The 23181-nt window shown below is 40.2% G+C and overlaps 1 protein-coding gene across 1 annotated transcript in view; it reads right to left on the bottom strand.

Moving 5' to 3' along the window:
* Window positions 1-1178: 1178 nt before the first annotated feature.
* LOC133647060 (membrane-associated guanylate kinase, WW and PDZ domain-containing protein 2-like) overlaps window positions 1179-23181 on the bottom strand; it is a 233263-nt gene continuing 211260 nt past the window's right edge. The window contains exons 14-23 of the mRNA XM_062043117.1: window positions 22964-23079; window positions 20503-20695; window positions 20207-20434; window positions 17931-18116; window positions 17570-17852; window positions 9186-9405; window positions 8100-8243; window positions 4902-5040; window positions 4695-4730; window positions 1179-2603 (exon numbers count right to left, since the gene is read on the bottom strand). Coding sequence (XP_061899101.1) covers window positions 1975-2603; window positions 4695-4730; window positions 4902-5040; window positions 8100-8243; window positions 9186-9405; window positions 17570-17852; window positions 17931-18116; window positions 20207-20434; window positions 20503-20695; window positions 22964-23079 — 2174 coding nt within the window. The 3' untranslated portion in view covers window positions 1179-1974. The remainder of the gene's footprint in view (window positions 2604-4694; window positions 4731-4901; window positions 5041-8099; window positions 8244-9185; window positions 9406-17569; window positions 17853-17930; window positions 18117-20206; window positions 20435-20502; window positions 20696-22963; window positions 23080-23181) is intronic.

The raw sequence follows: 23181 nt of genomic DNA, 5'->3' as shown, positions 1-23181 counted from the left end.
TTGATATATAATGTAGGAAGCAGAATATTAATAACAGAAAGAAACAACCCTTTTGTGTGAATGAGTGTAAATGGGGGAGGGAGGTTTTTTGGGTTGGTGCACTAATTGTAAGTGTATCTTGTGTTTTTTATGTTGATTTAATTTAAAAAAACAAAACCCCCAAAAAAACAAAACCAAAAAAAAACAACCAAAAAAAACAAAACAAAAAAAAACGATACCGATAATTTCCGATATTACATTTTAACGCATATATCGGCCGATAATATCTCTACATAAAACCTGTTTTTTTTTTACTTGATATCAACCTGAAGTTGATATAGAGATATACTGTATAAAAAATAAATAATAATTTGACTTATTTTTAACATTTTAATGACTGAGACCCTTGACCCTTGACTGGTCCCCGGGGGCCATAAAGGTTAAAAAAAAAAAAATCTATATAATTTGTTATGGTTTGAAAATGGAAAATATCAAAATGGCCCCCATATGCTTAAATATTTCCGTGTGTGGAAAAAGTGGAAAAAGTTTGGACACCCCTGCTCTAGTGCGACTTATATATATTTTTTTTAGGGATGTCCGATAATGGCTTTTTGCCGATATCCGATATTGTCCAACTCTTTAATTACCGATACCGATATCAACCGATATATGCAGTCGTGGAATTAACACATTATTATGCCTACTTTGGACAACCATGTATGGTGAAGATAAGGTACTTTTTAAAAATAATAATAAAATAAGATAACTAAATTAAAAACATTTTCTTGAATAAAAAAGAAAGTAAAACAATATAAAAACAGTTACATAGAAACTAGTAATTAATGAAAATGAGTAAATAACTGTTAAAGGTTAGTACTATTAGTGGAGCAGCAGCACGCACAATCATGTGTGCTTACGGACTGTATCCCTTGCAGACTGTATTGATATATATTGATATATAATGTAGGAACCAGAATATTGATAACAGAAAGAAATGGGGGGAGGGAGGTTTTTTGGGTTGGTGCACTAATTGTAAGTGTATCTTGTGTTTTTTATGTTGATTTAATAAAAAACAAAACAAAACAAAAACGATACAGATAATAAAAAAACCGATACCGATAATTTCCGATACTACATTTTAACGCATTTATCGGCCGATAATATCGGCAGGCCGATATCGGACATCCCTAGTTTTTTTGCCTTCTTATTATTACTATATACTATTAGTACTACTTTGCGGAAATTAATTTACCTAGGGTCAGACCTGGAACCAATTAACGACTCTTTAACGTCAACGTTACACTCGTCCCACCTCGGAGGTTCCGCCTGGCGCAGAATGTCCCGCCGGTTCTTGACGGTCACGCTACAACACTTGACATGTGACGTCTGATATGTGTCGCCATCAGAGGAGTTTAGTGTAAGGCACTCCCGCCCCGCCCTGCCCCGTCCACACTCTTCCCTCGCACTTCCTGCTATGTGCACAGTGATGTGGTACACATAGCACAGGTTAAAAAAAAGGGCAATATAGACTTGGACGATGCTTCCCCCCCTCCTACTTTAAATGAATACAACAGGTTTATAATAATAATAATGACTGCATGGTTATGATTGAGTTGTGTACATAACTCTAGAGGTGTGTGTTCACTTTCATAGGGAAAACAAGGGCGAAGGAAGTGGTCCTTGTTTTGCGAGTGTCATGCACAAAACCTCCATGGGGGGGGTCACCGTTTTGGTGACGTGGTTTTGATATGTAGTCGAGGCCCAGGTTGAGAACTGTTTTTTTTGTTTTTTTGTTGGTTCTCCTCTTCTTGTTTGAAGGACAAAACAGCACATGTACATATTGTTGACTTGGACGGTATTTACTCAGAGGCATGTCCACCACAAGTCTGCTCTCCATCAGGGTGGTCTTTAAGGTGGTGGGTGTCAGAATCATCTGGTAAAATGAAGGAACTAATGAGGAGAGGAATGGAGAGGATTTTGTCCCGAGGATCCTTTCTACCTGCTGACAGTGGAGGTCCAGGACCTCAGGGTGCCCGGCAGCTTATCCGGCCCAGGCATGTTCCAAGACCCCGCGCTCCTCGCCGGCGGTTCTCCTCCGCTTTTAGAGGGACAGCAGAGCCCCAGGTGGCCCCCGGAGCGCTCCTCCTCTCTGGGGCGAAGGCCTCTGGTCGGCAGCCTCTCCTGGAGGCTCGGGTGCGCGTCTCCGCCCGCCAGAGAGGCGCCGTTGGAAGTGAGGCTCACGTAAGGGTCCCACGGCCAGAGAGTGCCCGCCGTCTGGGTGTTGGTGGCCTTCCTGTCGCAGCACGGCGAGCACTGGCGCTCCCGTGCGTCAGCGGGCCTCCCCAAAGCCCGGGGCGGCCTGTCCGCCTCCGCGGACCCCCTGACGCTGCACTTCTGCTGGGTGGACCTGCCACCTGCGGCCCCTCGAGCCGAGGAGCCGTGGTCTGTCACTGGCGGGCTTGTGTCCGCCGTCATGCACGCTTTGGCCTCTTGAGGGAGCTGATGAGGGGAATCCAGGGATGCGGCCGGATGGGATGAAGGCAATGGACTCTGGTGGGCTTCCAGGGTCACTTCCTGCAGGGTAGAGTGGATTGTAGAAAGGGCATCCCAGGGGCCGACACAGTCTGTGGGACACCAGAGAGAATCTTGAAGGAAGGGGGGAAAAAAACATTGTATGGATCGCATGCAAATATGGACAAAAGTATTGTGACATTCCAGCTAAATACCTTCAAACTAAAATGTTAGAGGGAAATATCATGCATGACATCAACTACTTCTGAGGAACATTTTCAGAAAACTCTGGCCGTCTACCGTCACTATTTTGTATATAATGTCATTCCTTCACATGTTTATATTAGTTAGCATGTTCAGCTATCCCTCGTCCTATGATAATATGTAGTCGCGGTCAAAAGTGTACATACACTTGTAAAGAACATCATGTCATGGCTGACTTGAGTTTCCAATACTTTCTACAACGCTTATTTTTTTGTGATGTAGTGATTGGAGCACATACTTGTTGCTCACAAAAAACATTCATGAAGTTTGCTTCTTTTATGAATTTATTATGAGTCTACTGAAAATGTGCTGGGTCAAAAGTATACATACAGCAATGTTAATATTTGCTTACATGTCCCTTGGCCAGTTTCACTGCAATAAGGCGCTTTTGGTAGCCATAGTAACTAATGCCATAGTAACTAATTACATTACCATAGTACGGTAACTCATTAGATGACCATAGTAACTAATTAGATGACCATAGTAACTAAATAGATGACCATAGTAACTAATTAGATGACCATAGTAACTATTTAGATGACCATAGTAACTCACTAGATGACCATAGTAACTCATTAGATGACCATAGTAGCTAATTACATAACCATAGTAACTCATTACATTAGCATAGTAACTCATTAGATGACCATCGTAACTCATTAGGTGACCATCGTAACTAATTACATAACCATAGTAACTCATTAGATGACCATTGTAACTAATTACATAACCATAGTAACTCATTAGGTGACCATAGTAACTCATTAGATGACCATAGTAACTAATTACATTACCATAGTAGCTCATTAGATGACCATAGTAACTCATTAGATGACCATAGTAACTCTTTAGATTATCATAGTAACTCATTAGATTAGTATAGTAACTCATTAGATTATCATACTAACTCATTAGATTAGCATAATAACTAATTAGATGACCAGAGTAACTAATTAGATGACCATAATAACTAATTACATAACCATAGTAACTCATTAGGTGACCATAGTAACTCATTAGATTAGCATAGTAACTCATTAGATGCCCATAGTAACTCATTACATAACCATAGTAACTCATTAGATGACCATAGTAACTCATTACATTAGCATAGTAACTCATTAGATGACCATAGTAACTCATTAGGTGACCATAGTAACTCATTAGATTAGCATAGTAACTAATTAGATGCCCATAGTAACTCATTACATAACCATAGTAACTCATTACATTAGATGACCATAGTAACTCATTACATTAGCATAGTAACTCATTAGATGACCATAGTAACTCATTAGATGACCATAGTAACTCATTGGATTACCATAGTAACTAATTAGATGACCATATGACCATAGTAACTCATTGGATTACCATAGTAACTAATTAGATGACCATATGACCATAGTAACTCATTAGATGACCATAGTAACTCATTGGATTACCATAGTAACTCATTAGATGACCATAGTAACTCATTAGATGACCATAGTAACTCATTGGATTACCATAGTAACTTGTATATCATGCAAAATACTTGACTTACGGTCATTAGAAAACATCACTGCACATCATAATGGCAGCTACACTTTCCATCTTAAAGATCTAAAAAAAATGATTTGGGAATGTCCGGCGGGCCAGATTGAAAAGCTTAACGGGCCTTACAGGTCTGCTCTATATTCACAAACACCAGCAGGCGGACTTGAAACAACACATGTGCACACACACACACACACACACACACACACACACACACACACACACACACACACACACACACACACACACACACACACACACACACACACACACACACAGTGGAGCCATGAGCATGCAAAGCACAGCACTCTGCGAGAAGAAAGAGAAGACATGCAGCTGCGAACAAACCGTGTCTTTCGAGTGGCCCATTAGGAAGAAATAGGGGGAGCTTAGTGTGTCACCTTTCATGCACATGGACAGGTTGGAAGGTACCATTCCTGAGGGAAGGCAAGTAAAAGCCCACAGTACATATATGCCAGTGGTTCCACTCCCAAAAACAACACTTCCAAGTATTAATAAAAGTAGTTAAAATGCTGGTTAATCTATGGAGGAAAGACAGGAGTTAATCTGTTATTACAACAAGGTGATTAAGGCCTAACAGCACCCACCGTATTCCGGAACTTGTCCCGTGCCTCTTTTTAGCAGCAGTCTGACCCGCCTGCCCCCGGCCTTGATGAGCTCGATGGCGCGGGCGTGAGTCATGTCCCGCGTGCTGTCCCCGTTTATCTCGATGATCTGATCCCCCACCTGAAGGAGACACATAGACACAACCATCAGCCATGGGATTTTTCCGTCTATAGTCGGAAATCCCTCTTTTTTTATCTCTGCAAAAATATAAACAATTATTTTCCGTTTTTTTCCGAACCTACAATGTGTGTTAAAATCTTGATCCGTCGGTCTCTTTGCCATACCAGGCCAACAACTACGGTTTTCCCGGTTTTTGATCATCCAGTGGTAAAAAGTAGGGTTTTCCATTAAAAATGATGAAGTTAAAAATGGAAGCATCACATCCCATAAGCCCGACAACACACCACGTCCAACATTTTCCACAAAGATATAATAAGTCATATTTTGGGTCATTTATTAGTTGAAACAAATTTAAATAATGGATCCCATATTCCAATGTATGACTCATTATTATCTAAACTAAATGCAGTTTGTTCTACTGATATCATCTCCATAGCTTGTGTGTACCAGTCAGTAGAGTTGGACTATCAACAGCTATCCATTTTTTAAATATTACCCTTTTTGTTATTATGCATATTGAAAGAAAAGCATTTTTACTCTTTGATGACACGTTACTAAATTGATGTAGATCCCCAAGAATACAAGTTTGCAGTGTCATTGGGATGTTTATATTAAGGAATGTGATTGCTTCTTTTGTTGTTTTTAACCATAACTCTTTTATTCTCTGACATTCCCACGATAAATGAACAAGAGTTCCCTCAGCTGCCCGACACTTCATACATAACCTGCTATCTACTACGCCAATTTTAAACAGCTGAGAAGATGTCAAATACAATCTATTCAATATCTTAAATTGAGTCTGTTTATCTTTAATGCTTCTAAAGGGCTTATTGGCATTTTTCCAAATATCATTCCATGATATGTCTCTTTCATCTAAAATGTTTAAGTCCATCATCCATTTCCGAACACATGCATCATTTGCATTTCTAGTGTGGTGTTCATTTATTATTCCATAAAATAGTTTAATTAATTTCTTAATTGTATCTTGATTAAAAAGTGCATCTTCCAGTTCATGGCTATTTAAGGACATACTTTCAGAGGATATGCATTTATTTACAGCGTGTTTTAAAGAGATAAAATGTAAAAAATGATTTCTGGGTACATTATATTGATCAACTAAATCATTGAATGGTTTAAAAGAGTTTTTATTAATAATATGATGAGGTTTAGTAATACCTCTGTCTTTCCATGTTGTCCATTTAACCACATTTTTATTAATTATGATATTAGGATTTAAGCCACTGTGACACTATTGTTCATTTCTAATTTTTTATTATTATTTTTTATTAATGTTTTTAATGATGATATCAATGAGGGTTTTTTAATCACTGCTATTTTGAAATTGTAATATTGATGATGTTCATTTTTGTTTCACTACATTTGGATTTGTGTGTCCTCAATTGCTCTGTTTACTGTTGTTCTTAATGTTGCTGGGACGGGTTTGGTTTTGGAATTGGATTGCATTGTTGTGGTGTTGTTGTGTATTGTGTGGTTGATTGATTAATAAATTCATTATTAAAAAATAAAATAAAAATGGAAGCGACGTAGCGAATTCACACAATCAATGATGATTGGTTGGTTTACGTACTGTATGAGAACACAAGTTGTAATTACTGTAGTGACTAAATAACATAGTGACTGAAACAGACAAAGTAATGTGTAAATAATGTCAATAAGTAGATGAACCATCTGTGACTGAAGTGAACACTAGTAAGGTTGTAAATACTGTATAGAGTAGGCTAACCCATGTGGTTCCTGTGGATGTCAACACAATTACTGTAGTGACTAAATAACATAGTGACTGAAACAGACAAAGTAATGTGTAAATAATGTCAATAAGTAGATGAACCATCTGTGGCTGTGAAGTGAACACTAGTAAGGTTGTAACTACTGTATAGAGTAGGCTAACCCATGTGGTTCCTGTGGATGTCAGCACAATTACTGTAGTGACTAAATAACATAGTGACTGAAACAGACAAAAGTAATGTGTAAATAATGTCAATAAGTAGATGAACCATCTGTGGCTGTGAAGTGAACACTAGTAAGGTTGTAACTACTGTATAGAGTAGGCTAACCCATGTGGTTCCTGTGGATGTCAGCACAATTACTGTAGTGACTAAATAACATAGTGACTGAAACAGACAAAAGTAATGTGTAAATAATGTCAATAAGTAGATGAACCATCTGTGGCTGTTAAGTGAACACTAGTAAGGTTGTAAATACTGTATAGAGTAGGCTAACCCATGTGGTTCCTGTGGATGTCAGCACAATTACTGTAGTGACTAAATAACATAGTGACTGAAACAGACAAAGTAATGTGTAAATAATGTCAATAAGTAGATGAACCATCTGTGGCTGTTAAGTGAACACTAGTAAGGTTGTAAATACTGTATAGAGTAGGCTAACCCATGTGGTTCCTGTGGATGTGAACACAAGTTGTAATTACTGTAGTGACTAAATAACATAGTGACTGAAACAGGCAAAGTAATGTGTAAATAATGTCAATAAGTAGATGAACCATCTGTGGCTGTTAAGTGAACACTAGTAAGGTTGTAACTACTGTATAGAGTAGGCTCACCCATGTGGTTCCTGTGGATGTGAACACAAGTTGCAATTACTGTCGTGACTAAATAACATAGTGACTCTAATCATTTTTTAATTCTTTAAACACTAAAACATCTTTAAATGCTGCTTTTTTTTTGGCCAAATTTTTGGCATGTTCAATTGCTGAAAAGCCAGGAGCTTAGGGGCGGTTGCCCCTCTTGTCCTCCCACCTGGGCACCTGTGGGCCCCAGCTTGTATTCAGTCTTTTTTATTAAGTTTATGCCTGCAATAACCGTGATAAGAAATGTTCCTCCCTAGTTCCGACATTGGTGGTGACGCTGCGGTGTTGTGTCACACACTTGTTGATCAAGGACTATTTGTTCAAAGAGAGTTTCCTGTTGACTCCAAATCCTTATTTCAGTCAGAAAATAAAGTTATTCTCGCGGTTTCGCTGAACCAAAAAAAAAAAACGATCGGAGTTACAGTCGGAGCATTCGCGGTGCGGGTGCGCTCACCCTCATCCTCCCGTTGCGAATGGCGGGGCCGTCCTCTGCGAGGCGTAACACAAACAGATCCATCTTGTACTCTCTGCCGCCTCGGATGCTGAAACCGAAGCCCTTGGAGCTTTTCTCCAGCTCCACCGTGAAGTAGTCAAAGTCCTGCGGGGGGAGCAAACAGCAGTGTTGGCGCTAGGAATCTTCAAAATGGGGTCCCAGGGTCCCCATTAAGTCATGGGGTCCCACAGTACATTTTTGGGGGTCCCACTTTTTTGTAAGCGTTTTGAAAAGAAATGATAAATGTATGCATTATCCTGTTATATCTCACATTCTATATTTTGGAAGAAAGTTGTCATTAATGTGAATAATGTAAACTCATCACACCGGTATGTTTTAGCGCTATCATGGCGAGTTTACTGACAGATATAAGTAAGCACTTTATTAGAAATGGCTCTAAAATATTTACTACTAAAACATTTTGTTTAATGTTCTATATTTTGAATGGGACATTTAAAATGTTGGTGTTGTTTATTTGAGACTCATCTCTTATGTTTGACTGCCATCTACTGGTCACACTTATCATTACACCCTGTAGCAAATAAAATAGTCTAGCGTCCCGGAAGAGTTGGTACTTTGAGGGAATTCTGGGTATTTGTTCGGTTGTGTTTATGTTTATATTCTCCCGAAATGTGTTTGTCAATGTTGTTTCGTATGGTTTCACAATATGGCACAGGTTTATGACGGTGTCGGCGTTGTTTAGTGTGACATGTATGGCCGTTGAGTGAGAATGCCCTTTATATGTTTGTACATGTCTATCTGTGTTGGCCCTGCAATGAGATGGCGACTTGTCCAGGGTGTACACCGCCTTCCGCCCGAATGCAGCCGAGATATGCTCCAGCACCCCCCCGCTACCCCGAAAGGGACAAGCGGTAGAAAATGGATGGATATCCTAAATCAAAATATTCATTAAAATTTGCTATGAACATACAGAATGACAGCATTTCCTGTCATCTTCAATTTAAGGCCATGTTCACCCCTAGCGGTGCATCAAAAGTATTGAGGTGGGTAAGCTCAACTTTGGAAAACATGGTAAACAAAGCCTACCTGCGGTCTAAAGTCCGCCGTGATGCTGAGGGGGAACTGCGAGGCGGCAGGGTGCTGCCTGAAGTCCAGCAGGCCTGGCGGGTGCCGGTAGTCCAACGTCGGGGGTTGACGGTAGTCGGTCACCGGCGGGTGACGGTAGTCTACCGGGGGTTGCCTGTAATCAGTGAACGGAGGATGGCGGAAGTCAGGTTTGACATCCTGTCTCGCTTTAACCTCTGACCTGTGTGGGAGGGGGAAAGCAACACAATCTGAGAGGGTCTTGTGGGGACAGCCAGGGACCAGGCGAGCCTCACCACACGTTCACACCAAATTTAGTGTCACAATCGCTCCTCACCACACGTTAACACCAAATCTAGTGTCGCAATCGCTCCTCACCACTCGTTAACATAAAATCTAGTGTTGCAATCGCTCTTCACCACGTTAACATCAAATATAGTGTCACAATCGCTCCTCACCACATGTTAACACGAAATCTAGTGTTGCAATCGCTCCTCACCACACCTTCACACCAAATCTAGTGTCTCAATCGCTCCTCACCACAACACCAAATCTAGTGTCGCAATCGCTCCTCACCACACGTTAACACCAAATCTAGTGTCGCAATCGCTCCTCACCACACGTTAACACCAAATCTAGCGTTGCAATCGCTCCTCACCACACATTGACACCAAATCTAGCGTCGAAATTGCTCCTCACCACACGTTCACACCGAATCTAGTGTCGCAATCGCTCCTCACCACACGTTGACACTAAATCTAGTGTCGCAATCGCTCCTCACCTCACGTTCACACCAAATCTAGTGACGCAATCGTTCCTCACCACACGTTAACACTAAATCTAGCGTCACAATCACTCATCACCACACGTTCACACCAAATCTAGTGTCGCAATCACTCCTCACCACACGTTAACATCAAATCTAGTGACGCAATCGTTCCTCACCACACGTTAACACTAAATCTAGCGTCACAATCACTCATCACCACACGTTCACACCAAATCTAGTGTCGCAATCGCTCCTCACCACACATTAATATAAAATCTAGTGTCACAATCGCTCCTCACCACACGTCAACACCAAATCTAGTGTCGCAAACGCTCCTCACCACACGTTAACACAAAATCTAGTGTCACAATCGCTCCTCACCACACGTCAACACCAAATCTAGTGTCGCAATCGCTCCTCACCACACGTTAACACAAAATCTAGTGTCGCAATCGCTCCTCACCACACGTTAACACAAAATCTAGTGTCGCAATCGCTCCTCACCACACGTTAACACTAAATTTAGTGTCGCAATCGCCCGTCACCACACGTTCAAATCTAGTGCCGCAATCGCTCCTCACCACACGTTAACACCAAATCTAGTGTCGCAATCGCTCCTCACCACACGTTAACACCAAATCTGACGTCGCAATCGCTCCTCACCACATGTTGACACCAAATCTAGCGTCGCAGTCACTCCTCACCACACGTGAACACCAAATCTAGCATCGCAATCGCTACTCACCACACGTTAACACCAAATCTAGTGTCGCAATCGCTCCTCACCACACGTTAACATCAAATCTAGTGTCGCAATCGCTCCTCACCACACGTTAACATAAAATATAGTGTCGCAATCGCTCCTCACCACACGTGAACACCAAATCTAGCGCCGCAGTCGTTCCTCACCACACGTAATACCAAATCTAGCGTCGCAATCGCTCCTCCACATGTACACAAACGTTGTTGCATTGACAAAAGTGCCGCACAAAATCAAAAAATGGCTCGCTTTAGAGTCAAAATTGTCGTCATTGTTCATGGAATAGACGAGTTAAAGTTTATACTATGAACGTTCATGTATTTGTGTAATATCATTTAATTATTGCTATAATTAAATCCATGTTGGAATGTTTGTCCCAACAGGAAATAATCTCACACATTTACTTTTTCATTCTATATTTGTACTTTTATATTTGATTTAATTCATGCTACATACATACATACATACATTCATGCATTCACACATGCAGTCACATACATACATAGTTACACCTACATTAACACATACATACATACAATCACACCTACATTCATTCTGTCACACTTACATTCATACAGTCACACATTCATACATACATACAGTCACGCACGCATACATACTACATACATACATACATACAATCACACCTACATTAACACATTCATACATACATACAGTCACACTTAAATTCATACATTCATGCACACATACATACATTCACACATACAATCACATACATACTGTACATAGAGTTACACTTACATTCACACTCACGCATACACACACACAATCACACTTACATTAACATATTAACATATTCATACAGTCACACCTACATTCACACATTCATACTGTCACACTTAAATTCATACATACATACAGTCACACTTACATTCATACATACATACATACAGTCACACTTACATTCATACATACATACATACAGTCACACTTACATACATACATACAGTCACACCTACATTCATACATACATACAGTCACTTACATTTATACATACATACATACATACCTACAGTCACACTTACATTCATACATACATACATACAGTCACACTTACATACATACATACAGTCACACCTACATTCATACATACATACAGTCACACTTACATTTATACATACATACATACATACCTACAGTCACACTTACATTCATACATACATACATACAGTCACACCTACATTCATACATACAGACTCTTCTCACCCTGGACACACGCTATTCTCCCCTCTCCCCTCAGGCAGGAGACTACGCTCCATCCAGACCCACACCTCCCGCCACCTGAACAGTTTTTTCCCCTCGGCCATCAGGCAAATGAACAATGACTCCTAACAGTAGCTCCTTGAATTCCTTGAATCCCTTCTAAGTCTATCTGATAGCTCAGTCACAGCTCTTTTTATTACCAAATATGTGTTATCTGTGTTTTATGTCGCACGTTTGCACCAAGAAAAATTCCTAGTTTGTGAACCCGTTCTCAAACAATGGCAATAAAACTATTCTAAAACTATTCTGACATTCAGCAAAAATGGTATTTTGTAGTTTATTCACAAAGCTTAGAGGACAAACCCGAGACTAACCCAGATCACCAGCGGATGTCATTGCTGACATCGCCACAACATCTGCCCCTCTTGACCCCCTCGCCACATCATCTGCCCCTCAGCCCAGGAGACGAGAGAGATTTTCTACCTACATTACTCTTTTCAACTTCAATATTGTATATCCTTGTGTGAGACCAATCCAGTATGCTAAATGTTTCTTAGTTTTTCTTGCTTGTTTGCAGCATAACTATCTGTGTCGTTACATTAAGTGAAAAGTTTGATGTTTATCCCCGTTTTGTTACCTAAATTACTCTGATATTGATAGATGAAAGGCAGGATATTACACCCGGTAGTGTTCCCTGACGGACTGGTGCTTGGGCGTGTTCTACTGTCTTTGTGTCTCAGTTCTTCCTTCCTGACGACAGTGACTGACAAGTGTCTTAGAACATACAGCGGACTTTAAATAGACTGGGTCAAAGGGGATAGCAAGACTTATTTTTTGACCTGTGCAGTGTGATTAATTACGGGGGACACAATAGCTATTACCGTGGTAATAACCTCTATATTTGTTACGACTCAACCCTGAACCATTGGTGTCGGATGCAGACAACATACTCTGGTAAGTTGTGCCCATCGTCCCTTTTATGTTGTTTTGGGGGTTGACCTGACTGATACAGACTCTAAAGGAATTATTAAAATTAATGTCATTGAGAGGGCGTTAACTACCTCTACACCCTCTGTAGCACCTAAAGTACCACCCCACCGCGGTGGTGTTTCAAAGGCTCTCACATCTGTGCGTGCTAATGACATCACCACCGAAGGCCTGGTAACTTTGACCTTAGGAGCGGGTGCAGACAACCTGTGGCTCAGGTGGATGCCAAAACCTGGGTGACTGTGTTGCTTCTTCCGCTGGACGTCCCTTTTCCCACACTTACCCCGCCCCTTTTAAGTTGACTGACATGTGTACCCTTCTGTTGACGATGCCACCCGACTTCTTCCCTTTGTGGCCCAAAAGCTGAATTACACGCGTTTTCAAATTACAGGACCCTCTTCGTCCCCCAACAAATTGGGTGACATTAACCGTTACTGGTGCACCACACTGATAGATGGCTCTAGGATAGGCCCTTGGGCACGAGCTGACTTATTCTGGTGTTGTGGGGAGCACAGATTGTACATTAGAATCCCGACGTCAGCCGTTGGGCTTTGTGCTATGGTTAGACTGGTGACCCCAGTCACCAAATTAACACCCCTTGGAACTCCTGTTTCAGCGGCCTCTCTAACTCCCCGCCGCCGTTGAGACTAACCAACCTGACTCATGACGCAGTTGAGGGACTTGCTGAACAACTTGCCCCGACCTCCCTCAAGACCATCCAGAACCGCACAGCCCCTTGTGCTAAGTGTCACTAAAGGGGGTCTAGCAAAGTGGTAACTTTAAGACTTTAATGTGGGGCGTGCTTTATAAGTTTTGTACAAGTAATAAAGATCTTATTAGAAGATCTTAAAGGGGGACTTGTTGGAAGCAGATCAGAATCATATCCATATTTAAGTGTTACTTCTTTCTAAACTCCTATAGTCATATAAAGAATAGCTAGTATTCTTCCTTCTTTTGAGTCTCATTGTAAGGTGTCGGCCTTCTAGATTGGAATGTGTCGGAGTAGAGATAACTCGGAGTAGTCTAAACAACGGGAGTGGGAGCGAGGGACAGAGGGAAGATCACAGCACTTGGGTGGGTTGGGAGAGACCGATCTGGACCGGGCTAGGGAACGCTGGTGTACTGGGTTGGTCTCGGGTTTGTCCTCTAAGCTTTGAGAATAAACTACAAAATACCAAATACTGCCTGGTGATTGAATATAAACATCAGCTTATTGCCATAAAAAGAATCTGGGAGAGACTAGCAATTTGAATTCCCCATTGGAGGAATGCTGGTCAACGCAACAATACATACAGTCACACTTACATTTATGCATACATACAGACATACCTACAGTCACACTTACATTCATACATACATACATACAGTCACACTTACATTTATGCATACTTACAGACATACCTACAGTCACACTTACATTCATACATACATACATACAGTCACACTTACATTTATGCATACATACAGACATACCTACAGTCACACTTACATTCATACATACATACATACAGTCACACCTACATTCATACATACATACATACAGTCACACCCACATTCATACATACATACATACAGTCACACCTACATTCATACATACATACATACATACAGTCACACTTACATTTATACATACATACAGACATACCTACAGTCACACTTACATTTATACATACATACATACATACAGTCACACCTACATTCATACATACATACATACAGTCACACTTACATTTATACATACATACATATAGTCACACTTACATTCATACATACATACATAAACATCATATAAAATATTTATGTGTAAATAACAAATTTCACAACGTTTATATCTGCGGCTTATATATACCTTTAAAAACATTTAGTGGGTGTGCTCTATAGTCCAGCAAATAGGGTGGATGGCAACATGAAACGTGTAATATTCCAACAGTACCTCTAAAAGGCAACATGAAACATGTGTAATATTCCAACAGTACCTCTAAAAGGCAACATGAAACATGTGTAATATTCCAACAGTACCTCTAAAAGGCAACATGAAACATGTGTAATATTCCAACAGTACCTCTAAAAGGCAACACGAAACATGTGTAATATTCCAACAGTACCTCTAAAAGGCAACATGAAACATGTGTAATATTCCAACAGTACCTCTACAAGGCAACATGAAACCTGTGTAATATTCCAACAGTACCTCTAAAAGGCAACATGAAACATGTGTAATATTCCAACAGTACCTCTAAAAGGCAACATGAAACATGTGTAATATTCCAACAGTACCTCTAAAAGGCAACATGAAACATGTGTAATATTCCAACAGTACCTCTAAAAGGCAACATGAAACATGTGTAATATTCCAACAGTACCTCTACAAGGCAACATGAAACACGTGTAATATTCCAACAGCACCTCTAAAAGGCAACATGAAACATGTGTAATATTCCAACAGCACCTCTAAAAGGCAACATGAAACATGTGTAATATTCCAACAGCACCTCTAAAAGGCAACATGAAACATGTGTAATATTCCAACAGTACCTCTAAAAGGCAACATGAAACCTGTGTAATATTGACAACAGTACCTCTAAAAGGCAACATGAAACATGTGTAATATTGACAACAGTACCTCTAAAAGGCAACATGAAACATGTGTAATATTCCAACAGTACCTCTAAAAGGCAACATGAAACATGTGTAATATTGACAACAGTACCTCTAAAAGGCAACATGAAACATGTGTAATATTCCAACAGTACCTCTAAAAGGCAACATGAAACATGTGTAATATTGACAACAGTACCTCTAAAAGGCAACATGAAACATGTGTAATATTGACAACAGTACCTCTAAAAGGCAACATGAAACATGTGTAATATTCCAACAGTACCTCTAAAAGGCAACATGAAACATGTGTAATATTGACAACAGTACCTCTAAAAGGCAACATGAAACCTGTGTAATATTCCAACAGTACCTCTAAAAGGCATCATGAAACATGTGTAATATTCCAACAGTACCTCTAAAAGGCAACATGAAACATGTGTAATATTCCAACAGTACCTCTAAAAAGCAACATGAAACATGTGTAATATTGACAACAGTACCTCTAAAAGGCAACATGAAACATGTGTAATATTGACAACAGTACCTCTAAAAGGAAACATGAAACATGTGTAATATTGACAACAGTACCTCTAAAAGGCAACATGAAACATGTGTAATATTCCAACAGTACCTCTAAAAGGCAACATGAAACATGTGTAATATTCCAACAGTACCTCTAAAAGGCAACATGAAACATGTGTAATATTGACAACAGTACCTCTAAAAGGCAACATGAAACATGTGTAATATTGACAACAGTACCTCTAAAAGGCAACATGAAACATGTGTAATATTCCAACAGTACCTCTAAAAGGAAACGTGTAATATTCCAACAGTACCTCTAAAAGGAAACATGTGTAATATTCCAACAGTACCTCTAAAAGGAAACATGTGTAATATTCCAACAGTACCTCTAAAAGGCAACATGAAACATGTGTAATATTCCAACAGTACCTCTAAAAGGCAACATGAAACATGTGTAATATTCCAACAGTACCTCTAAAAGGCAACATGAAACATGTGTAATATTCCAACAGTACCTCTAAAAGGCAACATGAAACATGTGTAATATTGACAACAGTACCTCTAAAAGGCAACATGAAACATGTGTAATATTCCAACAGCACCTCTAAAAGGCAACATGAAACATGTGTAATATTCCAACAGTACCTCTAAAAGGAAACGTGTAATATTCCAACAGTACCTCTAAAAGGAAACATGTGTAATATTCCAACAGTACCTCTAAAAGGAAACATGTGTAATATTCCAACAGTACCTCTAAAAGGCAACATGAAACATGTGTAATATTCCAACAGTACCTCTAAAAGGCAACATGAAACATGTGTAATATTCCAACAGTACCTCTAAAAGGCAACATGAAACATGTGTAATATTCCAACAGTACCTCTAAAAGGCAACATGAAACATGTGTAATATTGACAACAGTACCTCTAAAAGGCAACATGAAACATGTGTAATATTCCAACAGTACCTCTAAAAGGCAACATGAAACATGTGTAATATTGACAACAGTACCTCTAAAAGGCAACATGAAACATGTGTAATATTCCAACAGTACCTCTAAAAGGCAACATGAAACATGTGTAATATTGACAACAGTACCTCTAAAAGGCAACATGAAACATGTGTAATATTCCAACAGTACCTCTAAAAGGCAACATGAAACATGTGTAATATTGACAACAGTACCTCTAAAAGGCAACATGAAACATGTGTAATATTCCAACAGTACCTCTAAAAGGCAACATGAAACATGTGTAATATTCCAACAGTACCTCTAAAAGGCAACATGAAACATGTGTAATATTGACAACAGTACCTCTAAAAGGCAACATGAAACATGTGTAATATTGACAACAGTACCTCTAAAAGGCAACATGAAACATGTGTAATATTGACAACAGTACCTCTAAAAGGCAACATGAAACATGTGTAATATTGACAACAGTACCTCTAAAAGGCAACATGAAACATGTGTAATATTGACAACAGTACCACTAGTGTAACTTCTTGTGAAGCACATACCTGCCGTCGTGGAGATAGAGTGGTGGCAGAGGTCCAGAGGGATGTGCCACGGGGCTCTGCTGCGTGACCGCCGCTGTGGGGTGCGATGGCGCCGGTGCGGGAGGACAAACCAGGATCTGACTGCTGGGAGCCGGCGTCTGAGCGGGCTGACTCGACGCCTGCTGGCCCGGCTGAAGTGACATCTGAGGCGCCGCCTGCCCGCTCAGGGCTGCGGCGTTGGGCTGGGCGCCGTGTTTCTGGGTCATGGGACTCTGCTTCTCGGAGCCGGGCCCAGACTGGGACCCTGTGGAGAGCAGGGGGCGTGGCATAAGATCACATGACACACTCTGAGCCGATGCTGCCACACCGAAAGAGCGCTCGCCTTCCTCCGGGATGATGTGCAGCGTGACGGTGAGGCCGGCGTCTTTGATGAGCTTGACGATGTCGGCGTGAGGCATGCTGATGATGGACTGTCCGTTCACCGCCAGGATGCGGTCGCCCACCTTCAACTTGCCACACCTGTCTGCAGGGCTGCCCTCGATTATACGCCCGATTTTGTGGGGCACAGCTGCAAACAGGGAGGGACGACAATGCAGAGAAGTCAAAGATCATCTATATGACAGGAGTGCACTGCTGTTCTTAAAGAAATACTTCAAAACAACTAGTCAAAGATCATCTATACGACAGGAGTGCACTGCTGTTTTTAGGGAAATACTTCAAAACAACTAGTCAAAGATCATCTATATGACAGGAGTGCACTGCTGTTTTTAGGGAAATACTTCAAAACAACTAGTCAAAGATCATCTATATGACAGGAGTGCACTGCTTTTTTTAAGGAAATACTTCAAAACAACTAGTCAAAGATCATCTATACGACAGGAGTGCACTGCTGTTTTTAGGGAAATACTTCAAAACAACTAGTCAAAGATCATCTATATGACAGGAGTGCACAGCTGTTTTTAAGGAAATACTTCAAAACAACTAGTCAAAGATCATCTATATGACAGGAGTGCACTGCTTTTTTTAAGGAAATACTTCAAAGCTACTAGTCAAAGATCATCTATATGACAGGAGTGCACTGCTTTTTTAAAGGAAATACTTCAAAACAACTAGTCAAAGATCATCTATATGACAGGAGTGCACTGCTTTCTTTAAGGAAACACTTCAAAACAACTCAACACAGATCCTTTATACGACAGGAGTGCACTGCTTTTTTAAGGAAATACTTCAAAACAACTATTCAAAGATCATCTATATGACAGGAGTGCACTGCTTTTTTAAAGGAAATACTTCAAAACAACTTGTCAAAGATCCTCTCTATATGACAGGAGTGCACTGCTGTTTTTAAGGAAATACTTCAAAACAACTAGTCAAAGATCATCCAAATGACAGGAGTGCACTGCTGTTTTTAAGGAAATACTTCAAAACAACTATTCAAAGATCATCTATAAGACAGGAGTGTACTGCTGTTTTTAAGGAAATACTTCAAAACAACTAGTCAAAGATCATCTATATGACAGGAGTGCACTGCTTTTTTTTAAGGAAACACTTCAAAACAACTTGTCAAAGATCATCTATATGACAGGAGTGCACTGCTTTTTTTTAAGGAAACACTTCAAAACAACTTGTCAAAGATCATCGATATGGCAGGAGTGCACTGCTTTTTTTTAAGGAAATACTTCAAAACAACTCGTCAAAGATCCTGTATATGACAGGAGTGCACTGCTTTTTTTTTTAAGGAAATACTTCAAAACAACTTGTCAAAGATCCTCTATATGACAGGAGTGCACTGCTTTTTTTAAGGAAATACTTCAAAACAACAGTCAAAGATCATCTATATGACAAGAGCACTGCTGTTTTTAAGGAAATACTTCAAAGATCCTCTATATGACAGGAGTGCACTGCTGTTTTTAAGGAAATACTTCAAAACAACTAGTCAAAGATCATCTATATGACAGGAGCAATGCTGTTTAAGGAAATACTTCAAAGCAACTAGTCAAAGATCATCTATACGACAGGAGTGCACTGCTTTTTTTTAAGGAAATACTTCAAAACAACTCGTCAAAGATCCTCTATGTGACAGGAGTGCACTGCTTTTTTAAAGGAAATACTTCAAAACAACTCGTCAAAGATCATCTATATGACAGGAGTGCACGGCATTTTTTTAAAGGAAATACTTCAAAACAACTTGTCAAAGATCCTCTAAATGACAGGAAAGGAAATACTTCAAAACAACTTGTCAAAGATCATCTATATGACAGGAGCACTATGCTTTTTTTAAGGAAATACTTCAAAACAACTCGTCAAAGATCCTCTATATGACAGGAAAGGAAATACTGCAAAACAACTCGTCAAAGATCATCTATATGACAGGAGTGCACTGCTTTTTTTAAGGAAATACTTCAAAACAACTTGTCAAAGATCCTCTATATGACAGGAGTGCACTTTTTTTTTTTTTAAAGGACCTACTTGACAAGGACTGATCAAAGATCCTTTACACAACAAAGCCACTGCAGTTCTTTATGACCTGCTTCAAAACAAAGATCCTTAATATGACGGGAGTGCGCTGCTTTTTTTAAAGGACCGACCTGACAAGCGCCGATCAAAGATCCTTCCCCTGACAGTTGAGAAGCATGTGTAAAAAAAGAGGATGCTCACTGATGACGGCGGCGTTCTCGGGCCTGTTGAGGGAGCTGATGATGACGAAGCCGAAGCCCTCGTTGTCTTTGCGATGGATGACCACGTCGCTGGTCTGCACCGCGTCCTGGTGAGCGCACGCCGTCGCCACGGTGACCAGAGGCGGAGCCGAGGGGGCGTCGCTGCGTGGCGAGCTGTGCTGAGTGGACACCAGGCTGGGGCTGCGGCCGTTGACGGGGCACGCCTCGCCTGGTTAGGTGTTGACGCAGGTTAGAGTGACCGTCCTCGCCTTCGTAGACAATCTTTGTGCTCCTCACCCAGCATCTGCACCCTCCTCCTCACAGTCAAGCTGACTTGGCCGTTGCGAGCGGCGGCGTGCATCAAGTCGATGACGTACTTGTGCGGTTTCCCGGCGACCACGTTTTTGTCCACGGAGATGAGCTCGTCGCCCGGCCGCAGTCGCCCGTCACGCTCGGCGGGCGTGTTCTCGATGATGGCGCCGATCACGATCTGCTCGCACACAGAAGGTGGTTATTAGCAGAATATTGACATGTTAGCATTGACACATGTTAGCACTGACACATGTTAGCTTTGACACATGTTAGCATTGATACATGTTAGCACTGACATGTTAGCATTGACACATGTTAGCATTGACACATGTTAGCATTAACATGTTAACATTGACACATGTTAGCATTGACACATGTTAGCACTGACACATGTTAGCACTGACACATGTTAATATTGACACATGTTAGCATTAACATATGTTAGCACTGACATGTTAGCATTGACATATGTTAGCATTAACACATGTTAGCACTGACACATGTTAGCATTGACACATGTTAGCATTAACATATGTTAGCACTGACATGTTAGCACTGACATGTTAGCATTGACACATGTTAGCATTAACATATGTTAGCACTGACATGTTAGCATTGACATATGTTAGCATTGACACATGTTAGCATTAACATATGTTAGCACTGACATGTTAGCATTGACATATGTTAGCATTAACACATGTTAGCACTGACACATGTTAGCATTAACATATGTTAGCACTGACATGTTAGCATTGACACATGTTAGCATTAACACATGTTAGCATTGACACATTTTAGCATTATCATATGTTAGCACTGACATGTTAATATTAACATATGTTAGCACTGACATTTTAGCAGTGACACATGTTAGCATTAACTTATGTTAGCACTGACATGTTGATATTAACATATGTTAGCACTGACACATGTTAGCACTGACATTTTAGCATTGACACATGTCAGCATTAACATATGTTAGCACTGACATGTTAACATTAACATATGTTAGAACTGACACATGTTAGCATTGACACATGTTAGCATTAACATATGTTAGCACTGACATGTTAACATTAACATATGTTAGAACTGACACATGTTAGCATTGACACATGTTAGCACTGACATTTTAGCATTGACACATGTTAGCATTAACATATGTTAGCACTGACATGTTAGCACTGACACATGTTAGCATTAACATATGTTAGCACTGACATGTTAGCATTGACATATGTCAGCGTTAACACATGTTAGCACTGACACATGTTAGCATTAACATATGTTAGCACTGACATGTTAGCATTGACACATGTTAGCATTATCATATGTTAGCACTGACATTTTAACATTGACAAATGTTAGCATTAACATATGTTAGCACTGACATGTTAATATTAATATATGTTAGCACTGACACATGTTAGCACTGACATTTTAGCATTGACACATGTTAGCATTAACATATGTTAGCACTGACATGTTAACATTAACATATGTTAGAACTGACACATGTTAGCACTGACACATGTTAGCATTGACACATGTTAGCATTAACATATGTTAGCACTGACATTTTAACATTAACATATGTTAGCACTGACACATGTTAGCATTAACACATGTTAGCACTGACACATGTTAGCATTAACATATGTTAGCACTGACATGTTAGCATTACACATGTTAGCATTGACATGTTAGCATTAACATATGTCAGCACTGACACATGCTAGCACTGACATTTTAGCATTGACACATGTTAGCATTAACATATGTTAGCACTGACACATGTTAGCATTGCCACATGTTAGCACTGACACATGTTAGCATTAACATATGTTAGCACTGACATGTTAGCATTAACACATGTTAGCACTGACACATGTTAGCATTGACACAGCTGTACATCAAGCAAGAATGGGAAAGAATTCCACTTCAAAAATGTGTCCCTTCATTTCCCAAACGTTTACTGAGTGTTGTTAAAAGGAAAGGCCATGTAACACAGTGGTAAAAATGATTAATGATTATTTGCAAAAAAATAAAAGTTTTCCAGTGTGAACGTGAAATATCTTGTCTTTGCAGTCTATTCAATTGAATATAAATTGAAAAGGATTCGCAAATCATTGTATTCTCTTTTTATTTACCATTTACACAGCGTGCCAACTTCATTGGTGTCGTATTTATGCATGTATATATATATATGAGTGTAAACACTCTCTAGTCACTTCCATTAGGTACAGCCAGCATCACCAATTGTGCTTTTTTTTTACCAAACACACTCCAGCGTGTGTGTGTGTGTGTGTGTGTGTGGTCACGTTAACATTGTTGTGTACCTAATGAAGTGTGCGTGCGTGAAAAGTTAGGCGGCGTTAAAGACGGAAGTGCGTGAGGGTTAAAAAAAACAACAAGTGTGAGGTCCAGCCCGTCCCATACGAGCCTTGTCACGGGCGTCCGGACTCACAGCCTGCACGGCCTCGTCTCCACCCAGGATGCGGAAGCCGAAACCCGTCTTCTCCCTCAGAAGGTGCACCTCCACCTCTTCGTATTCAGGACCTGCTAACACACACACACACATAAACACACACACACACACACACACACACACACAAATTATGGCTTGGCTCTTTCCTTGGCAGCAAATGAAAGAGGCGCCAC

Source organism: Entelurus aequoreus, linkage group LG03, assembly GCF_033978785.1.
Source record: "Entelurus aequoreus isolate RoL-2023_Sb linkage group LG03, RoL_Eaeq_v1.1, whole genome shotgun sequence".
Lineage (NCBI taxonomy): Eukaryota > Metazoa > Chordata > Actinopteri > Syngnathiformes > Syngnathidae > Entelurus > Entelurus aequoreus.
The sequence above is the reverse complement of the archived record's forward strand: the minus strand, read 5'-3'. Positions and strand labels throughout refer to the sequence as shown.